The sequence below is a fragment of the Pongo pygmaeus genome, chromosome 6 (genome assembly GCF_028885625.2).
Source record: "Pongo pygmaeus isolate AG05252 chromosome 6, NHGRI_mPonPyg2-v2.0_pri, whole genome shotgun sequence".
Classification (NCBI taxonomy): Eukaryota; Metazoa; Chordata; class Mammalia; order Primates; family Hominidae; genus Pongo; species Pongo pygmaeus.
In genome coordinates, this window is record NC_072379.2 from 140778210 (window position 1) to 140787532 (window position 9323).

At 41.9% G+C, this 9323-nt stretch overlaps 1 protein-coding gene across 4 annotated transcripts; it reads right to left on the reverse strand.

Moving 5' to 3' along the window:
• Positions 1-2571: 2571 nt before the first annotated feature.
• On the reverse strand, positions 2572-7891 carry PRSS37 (serine protease 37). 4 transcript variants are annotated; one of them, XM_054496497.1, is made up of 7 exons: positions 7737-7805; positions 7347-7399; positions 6985-7079; positions 5663-5804; positions 4155-4408; positions 3408-3544; positions 2572-2824 (listed from the first exon to the last, which is right to left on the reverse strand). In XM_054496497.1, exons 3-7 carry the CDS (start codon positions 6998-7000, stop codon positions 2684-2686), a joined length of 690 nt encoding a protein of 229 aa, XP_054352472.1. In that variant the 5' UTR covers positions 7001-7079; positions 7347-7399; positions 7737-7805; the 3' UTR covers positions 2572-2683. The 4 variants fall into 4 exon arrangements, with proteins under 4 accessions (XP_054352472.1, XP_054352470.1, XP_054352469.1 ...); XM_054496495.1 differs by lacking the exon at positions 6985-7079 and having other exon boundaries at positions 7788-7891; XM_054496494.1 differs by lacking the exon at positions 6985-7079 and having other exon boundaries at positions 7737-7861.
• Positions 7892-9323: the final 1432 nt, after the last annotated feature.

The following is a 9323-nucleotide window of genomic DNA, read 5'->3' on the forward strand; positions in this document are numbered from 1 at the left end:
CTGAGCTCAAGCAATCCGCCTGCCTCCACCTTCCAAATTGCTGGGATTAGAGGTGTGTGCCACTGCGCCTAGCCTGTGTTGTTTTTTAAATGGATCTAGCTTTGTTACATTTGGGTCTTGACCAGGCTACCAACTTAAAGGGAGGGTATTGGGCTCTTCCTTTTATTTTTCTCTGACATTCTTTTGTACCCAAATTTGCATTTCACAGGGTCAGAAAACAATGCCAAGTGGCAGGCTATGTATTGAAAAATACCTTTTTTGGGGTAATGGGAAGAGGTGTATGGGAAGTCTCAAGGAAGCTTAGATACCATTCCAAGTTTAGAGTTCTAAGTTTACAATTCTAAGCCTAGAATTTAGAATTTATTCTCAGGAAAACTGGGAGCCATTGAAGGTTTTAACATTGCACTATAAAAAGTACTAATAGCTATTTTTGGATATGTGGATTTAAAAGTTTGTTTTCTATGGCTGCCATAACAAATTACTACAGGTAGCCTAAAGCAACACAAATTTATTATCTTACAGTACCGTAGGTCAGAAGTTTGACAAAGATTTTACTGGACTAAAATCAAGGTGTCAACAGAGTTATGCCCCTTTCTGGAGAGTCTATTTCCTTGCTCATTCAGATTGGTTGCAGAATTCAGTAAAGCTGTGATTCCAGAACTAAAATCCCCATTTCCTTGTCAGTTGTCAGGTGAGAGCCCTTCTCAGCTGCTAGGCACTGCTCACATTCTTTGCCTTGTGGTTCCCTTTCTATTTCTTCTATTTTCAAAGCCTGCAATAGCTGGTCAGTTTCTTCTCATGCTTTGAATCTCTCCTGCCTCTTGCTCTGTTTTGCATCTCCCCAACAAAACCTTCTGCCCTCCTTTTGCACTTTTTGTTTGTTTGTTTGTTTGCTTTTTTGAGACGGAGTCTCACTCTGTCGCCCAGGCTGGAGTGCAGTGGTGTGATCTCGGCTCACTGCAAGCTCCGCCTCCCGGGTTCACGCCATTCTCCCGCCTCAGCCTCCTGAGTAGCTGGGACTACAGGCGCCCACCACCACGCCCGGCTAATTTTGTTCTTGCATTTCCAGTAGAGACGGGGTTTCACCATATTAGCCAGGATGGTCTCAATCTTCTGACCTTGTGATCCGCCCGCCTCCTCCTCCCAAAGTGCTGGGATTCCAGGCGTGAGCCACCGCGCCTGGCCTCGTTTTTCACTTTTAAGGCCTATGTGGAGACGTTGGACTCATCGGATAATCTAGGATAGACTCCCAATTTCGATGTTCATAACCATAATCACATCTGAGTGTATTATATTCACGAGATTAGAGTGTGGACATCTTTGCAGGGCCATTATTCTGCCTACTACAAAACTCATTAAAGTGTAGATTGTATTTTAAACCATAAGAGTAGAAAATATTAACCAAGGAGAATGTGCAGTTTTTTCTTGAATCTTCACCTGCTGGAAGGTTACTTTACCCATTCTTGTCCCACCTGTCCCAGTCTTTTGGATATCTGGAATTACTCCATCACCTATAACAGAATACTGTAGACTGTGTGAGGCTTATAAACAACACAAGTTTATTTCTCACAGTTCTAGAGTCTGGGAAATTCAGGATCAAGGCACCAGCAGATTTGGTGTAAGATGAAATTCACATCCTGGTTCATGGACTGCTGTCTCGCTGTAACGTCACATGGCAAAAGCGGGAGGTGAGCTTGCTGAGCTCTCTTTTATGAGGGCATGAATCCCATTTGTGAGGGTTCTGCCTTCATGAACTAATCACCTCCCAAAGGCCTCACCTCCAAATACCATCACTGGGGATTAGGTTTCAACTTACGAATTCTGGGGGGACATAAACACTCAGTCTGTAGTAGTGCTTTACCAATTTCTCAAGCATAGGACTGACTATTTTAGGACCATGGTCTATGGCTAAGCCCAATTTTTGCCCTTCACCTCATCTCAGCCATCTCTACCTTTCAAGCTCTGCTACTGCCTACATCTTCTTTGGATTTACATGACATCTTCACCTTTCACTGGAGCTGCCAAACTCCCTTGTGGACTTGATTTATGATTGTTGACCTTGTTCTGAAGTTTTGTTTTTTACTTTCTACTCTTCCACTAACTCTCTCTCTGAACATACTGCAATCTATGTAGCACTGAGATGAGGTATGACTTTTCCTAGGAGAGCTTATCCCAGTACCCAAGATCTTAGCCACAAGTGAGAGCTTCAAGCCCTTTGAGTGGAAAGAGAGGGAGGCAAATAAATAGGAGCCAACATCTTTTGTGATGCTGTAGACTCCCATATAACACTGAGGCTAATAGCAAGGGATTTAGAATCTGACAATTTTGGGTTCCATTTCAGGCTCTGATATCCACCAGCTATGGGCAATGTTAAATAACCTCTTTTAGTCTGCATTTTCTCATGTGTAAAGTTGGAACAAAAGATAACCTCAAAGGTTTGTTATGAGCATTAAATGAGATAACGAATGTAATCCAGGACAGTGTAGTAAATGTTCATTTCATGAATTTGATCTTAGTTCTTCACACCGTTGTAGGATACAGAGACACAAACAAGAAAACATTGGCTACTAGTATGCTACATTCCCAAATTTTCATTTGGAGATTTTATTTTGAATAGAGGGAAAATTATCTGCTTGTATAGTCCATGGCAGAGCCAGTGGAATGCAGAGGGAGAAGTAGGGTCTCACTTGTCCTTAGCAGTGTTCTCAATCCAGGATACATATTTGTAAACATTGGTATAGATGCCGACGTCCCCTCCCATGAAGTGCCCCACCTCGATTCCCTGGAGCTTGTCTTTGCAGATGACAGTAGCAACGGCCACCTCCTACCAGTGATCATGCAGAGAGAGAGAGAGAGGAGACAGAGAGAGTGAGAATGTCAGATCTTCTTACAGGAACCCTAGTGTCCTGCTTGGGTGAGCCCTGTCTGCAGGCATATGCTGGACTCATGAAAAGAGCACCGAATCAGGGGACAGGATGCTTGAGCCTTTTTGCTCATTTTGCTGTTATTAGCTTTGTGTGGCCTTGAAAAAGTCAGAGGACAGTCTCTCTAGAAATCACATGTAAAATGGGTCAGACTCCATTTTTTTGAACTGGTGAAGGCATTTTCTATTTGTGAAAAGTCTGATTTATTTTTAAAGAAATGCCTGTTTTCACAATTTTGCTTGTAGTTATAAGAATGAATACCTAGCAAATGGTGTGCTTAACTGGAAGTACTTTATAATGTCCTTTAATGAATAAAGACAATTTAAGGGGAGCCCATTACTGAAGAAACAACGCTGGCTTTGCAGCAGCCTTATCAAATTCCCAAAAATTTATTTAGACATCTAAAATAGTTCTTACATCAAGAGTAAATAGTTAACTGGGCATATGCAAGTAAATGAAAGCTGAATATAGAGATAAGATTACCCCAAAAATTCGGCTGAATACTTTCACAAATTTCACACATAAGGAATTCCTGTGGCTTTTTCCTTGTTCTGTTTTTTGGCATTCTCGATCAGACATCACGGGGGCCTCCAGGTTCTGCCGCAAGTCAGGGTGTCGGCCTGAGGGAGACGGGGATAAAAGAAAACATTCTGTTGACAGTGGTTATTTTAGTCCTTCTGACCACCAGCCTCTATTTCAACTGGTATCTTTTTTGTGTGTTTAAAGAAAATAAGGAATGCGACAAAGGAGAGAAATCATCAAGAGCGTGGTTATGAGCTAATCTCGAGGATTTTGAAAAAGGCTTTAGGTCTCCTTAAGGTAGAGTATATTTTTAATTGGTGGCCTGTCTTGGAGAACTAAATGACCTGAGTCAATTCTCAGAGGGGTCCTTTACATGTGAACTGAGCATGTATGAGAAGTAGGACCACAGCTTCTTCATGTGAATTGTGCCTCTGCCGATCAGGAATGGCTGGGCCTCTGTGCAGAGTCAGATGGCCTGGTGGCTCCAGCTGCCAAAGCCCTGCAGAGGCAGTGGGGCATTAGACACCCTGGGAAAGGAGGAGCTTTGTTCCTCTGGGCAGGTCTCTGTTTGCCAGACCACTCAGGTAGCATCTCTATTGGGTCTCCTTTCATTCTCCTTTCCTCCTCTCTCTTCACAGCTATGAGGATATGGATGTTCCTCCTAAAGGAGAACTGATGACCGTGATTTGCTGTGGAAGGCAGACTTACCACTGTTTTCTTGGCTCCAGTCCAAACCTGAGAGTAGACAGACAGTGCCTGGCCGGACATTGGTGGTGGCGAGGGGAAGGGGCTGGACTTTGGGATTGAGCATGGCAGGCTTAGCCAGCTTGATGAGCATGAGGTCATCCTGTGGGGCGCTATGACTGTAGTTCCAGTAGCGGACGATCTGAATGGGGTTAATTGTCTGTTCAGTACCATCTCTGACTCTGCTCTTGAAATTTCCCAGCATCACTTTCAGATTTCTGGAGGGAGAGGGGTTGGAAGTCATCATCATCATCATCATCATCATCATCATCATCATCATCATCATCATTCATTGCTAAGATACTGAATGTTACAAAGTGCCAGGAACTGTACCAAGTGCTTTTTCTGGATTATGTCATTTAACTCACAACAAGTCTATGCAGTGGGTTCTATTTTTATCCCCATTTAGCACATGAATTAATGGGGCACATAGGAGTGATTCACTCAGGGTGATATAGTAAGTAGTGGAGCCCTTCACTACATTTTAATGTTGTATTCTTTAATGCAGTGGGGAGGAAGAGGATGCATGTCAAGGAAATGTAATTTTCTCGCCTATCTAACTGAACAATTTCCATTTTAGTGGAGACCAGAGAATAAATAACCTAGTTCTGGGTGTCTCCTGTTTGGTTCACTAGCTGATGCACTAACAACCCTATTCCATTCTGCTCTGCACCTTTGGAAGCAGATATATATGGATTTAATCAGTGGGCTCTCTTGTGCTCTGGCTTCCTTCTATTGGCCAATAGGAAGCACCAGAAAGTAACTGGAGGAAGAAGAGTGAGATTTGAGTACTTATCCTCCCAGGTCCCTCCCTGCAGTTTTGTCACAGAGTGGCTGTGCTCCTTGATTAGGGGTTACAATTCTTATTAGGTTGTCTCTTCACACAGGTCTCTCTTTTTCTCTCTCTCTCCTTGCCTCCTTTGAAATTATTTTCTCCTCTTGCCTTTTTAGGCCTAGAGGTGGTAACTGCATTTTCTTAATACAAACCCTGGTGGTATGGAACTATTCTTAATATTGTCCCTTTAATGTCTCCATACCTTTGCAATTGGTTCCTTCTTAAAACTCACCTCAATTGACCCAATTTGAGTGCATCATCAGTGACTTGCTAGATCTTTAAGTGATAAAATGCATTCATACTGCCAGTAAAAAAAAAAAACTTGAAAAAAAACTTAAGAGAGACTGAGGAGGCATAACATGTAGCACAGGGTTCCTCAACAGTGGCACTATTGCTCTTCTGGGCTGGACAAGTCTTTATTGTGGGAACTGTGCTGTGTATTGTAGGATGTTAAACAGCATCTTTGCTCTAGCCTCTCCCCATTAGATGCCAATAGCACTGCCCCCTGGTTGTGACAACCAAAAATATCTTCAGACATTGCCAAGTATACCCTGTGGAGAAGTTACCCTTATTTGAGAACCACTGATCTGGAATGAACAGTAGCTGTTTTGGGGATGGGGATGCCCAAATACTCAACGGTAAATAGCAGTGAGCTGGGGCCAGCACCCAGCTGGGTTTGATGAGGACGCCCACACAGGGGTTGAAGTGAGACTTGAGGTACACCAAATAGGGAGCAGGGTCTTCTTTCTGAACAGATGAGTCAGCAAAGAAAAATGTCCCTGAGAAAATAATGAACATTCTTAATACATAAATATTATAAAAATAAGGTAACAGTCTCCTACTTGAAAAGGAATCTGGATGATTCTTAAACAGTTATCAATTGGCCAAGAAGTGTTAACGTATTTGACATGTTTTTCTAATAAAAATGTAAATTAAAATGATACACCATTTTATCTCATATTTATAATAATTTTGTTTAATATTGATAATATTCAGTCTAAGAGAGTATAATGAGAGACACTCATCACTGCTAGTAAATTGATTCCATCTTCTTGAAAAGCAATTTAGAAACAGGCATCAAGAATCATAAATTGTTTATAACCTGTGACCTAATCATTCCAGCCCCAAGAATCCATTCTAAAGAAAAAAATCAGATATAGACAAGGATTACAAACAAGTATGCTCATATTAGCTATAACAGCTGAACACTGGAAACATAAATATCTGACATAGTAATGTTGGACATTGAAATGAAGCACATCAAAAAGTGGAACATCATATATAATAAAAAAACTAATTAGAATGTTAAACAGCAAAAGAATATTAATGCTTATTTAAGTCAAAAAGAATAAGAAAATTGTGGATATAATCTGTTTGTCTAAAAACAAATAAATAAAAAAACCATTTAAATGCAGAAAATATATAGAGTCTGGGAGTAAACTCAAAGTGTTAGCAGGTGTTGACTAAGAGGTGGGATTATGCATGATGCTTATTTTTCTACTTTAAAAATGTCTAAATTTTGTAATATGAACATATATTGTTTTTATAAATGAATTATTTAAAACATACCCTAGAGAATAAAGGGGAGGAAGGCTGATTCTAGTATCAGAAATAAAGCACTCTTCTTGTCTTGGCTTCTCTTGCTACTCCTGTTAACCTTCCCCCAAGCCTGGGCCTGTACCTCACCACACCCTTCTGTGTGATCACACAGTTAGAAACCCCAAAGAGAAAAGGGTAGACTATAAACAAGGGCAAGAGACATTGAGCTCTCTATAGCAGGCATTGTTCTAAGTGCTTTACACAGATTTATTTAATCTTCACAATAACTCTATAATATAGGTAGTCATACCCCCATTTTGAAGAAATTGAAGCACAGAAGAATTAATTAACTTGGCTAATCTCACACAGCTAATGTGTGATACAACCTAGGCAGTCAGAGAATGGTGAGAAATGCCTCACCTGCAAATTCTGCCATCAGAAGAATCCCATGTGGGGCAGGGACTACAGAAGGTAGGGTCCTAGTACTTGATCTTTTGTTTCTACTTCTCTGTTTCCTGCATTAGGGTCAGCGGGAGGACACTCACTGTTAAGCCTTCTCCAAGGCACATGTATGCCTTAACCCACCCTATAGCTTAACACTAGAAAAGTGGGCTCAGCCTATCCGGAAAGCCTTTGGATGTAGTCTAAGAGGCAGGACCCCTAATTCTGCTGATGACACTATTTTTGACTCTTTTTCTGCACCCTTCGCAATCCTGCCTCTGTCTCACCCCATCCATTAACCTATGCCTTACAGGACAGAGTACAAGGTCTTGAGTACATACCAGCAAGGACACCCAAATAGAAGACATATTTCATGGTGATCCAGCTCTTCCCCCTGTGAGATGTAGAAGAAAATCAGCAGAGTGTGGAGTGGTTGGCTTAGCTGTCTTCTCAGGAACACCTGGTAGACTCAGTGCCTTTGGTTAGATACAGAGGCACTCCATGGGATTGGAAAGCAGCTCTGGGCATAAACAGGGGAGGGAGATGGCTTCAGAGAGACAGATGAAAGCCCTTCTGTTCCAGGGAAGGTAAGAGGACTGTGCCTTTGTTGGGGCATTTCAGGGAAAGAAACTCCTGGATTCAGCTCCTTCTATCTGCTGTCCCTAAAAACACATCTGTTTGAAGGTAGTTCAGTTGTCTGTGGAAATGGCAGCTCTAGGCTCAGGACTTACCTTCCCCACAGAGTTTCTGAGACCAGGGCTGTGAGGGACAATATTCTTTACCTTAGCTCAGGGAGTAAGTGTCCTGAGGTTTGCTTTGAACCTCCTAATAGTTACTTATACTCTCCCCAGCTCCTCCCATCTTTGTTACACTAGCTTCATATGTCCCTTTGATCACTGTTTCATCACTCAGTCATCATCACCAACTTGGTGTGTGTTGTCCTGAGCAACAGCATTGAGCCAAGAAAATATGGAAATGAAAAGCATTCATAGAACAGTTATCTTGATAGTTGGGGAATTGTTTACAGTCTAGATGACATTAGGCCTGGTGAAAATTCAGAAGGCAGTACCTCTAATACTTAAAGATTTAGATTAATAATAGACTACCAAAGTCATCCTTGGATAATTGGGAGCACAGTCTAACAAGAAAAAGAGCGGTAACACTAATAGCTGATATCCTCTAAGCATTTACTGAATCCTAGGCACTGAGCTAAGATCTTTACGGACTTGTGACTAGAGATTTTATATCAGGTTAGTCTGAGATGTAAAATTCACTATACTTTGTATCACTCTAACCCTTTAAACTTTCTTAAACCCATAACCTCTTTCCAAATGTCACAACAACCCCAGAAAGAAGAGATAGGGCTGGGCCTATCTCTTTATTTCTGGTCTGCGGGTGGCAGAACTGAAGCAGAGAGAATCTAAGTAATTTTCCCAAAGTCACATGTCGTGGACAATGAGAAGTAGGCCTTGTCACTGGTGTAGGGTTGCAGGTCCCCCACCAGGTTACTTAAGGGTGTATGGCCACTGCTTGAACCTTAGTGGCTAAGTAGCGAGTCAAAGCCGTGGTGCCTAGCCAAGGAGCAGGTGTCCTTGAGTACCCAAACATCCCAGAGAATACCTGAGAACCTATCAAGGAAAACAGTCCCATCATGCACACACAGTAGGCAAAGAGCCAGGAAATTAGCTTAAAAGCAGCTTAGAGATGGAAAGCAGGGCAGGGCTCTAAAGCTGTCCTCTGCTAGGAGTCTCTCATATGTAAGTCCTAATAAACTTATCCACTGGCCAAGCTGGACTTGTCTGAGTCATTCTTTGGTCTCTTGGCTCCCTCCTATTTTGGGGGGAAGGTTTTTTTAAAAATATGATTCTGGATTTTTCTTGTTAAAATTAGCATCACAAACGGGGTCAGAGAGACCAAACATCGAGCCAGGAATGGGTGTCTATGGTGGGGAATACCTGGGCAGTCGGCGATGTCCAGGTGGAGTGGAGTTGCCCAACTGCACAACTTTTGTGGGCCACTGCATGAGTACAGGGATGCTTGGAAAACACGGGCAAGGACTGAATACCTATTGCAAGAAGCCAAGATATTAAAGTATGATAATGATAGTAAATGTGGTGTTATTGCAATGAGGCTGGCTAATCACAAATCATTAGAGCAGGAAAGGGAGAAAGGGTAGAAACTCCTGCAGAAGTTTGAAGGCATGGTTTTCTAATCCTCCAGCTGGTTACATATTATGGCCCTTTCTTGTGTATGTTTTAAAACTGATGGGCAAATTACAACAAGAAATTCAGAGCTCAAATGTTTAATCTACAACTATA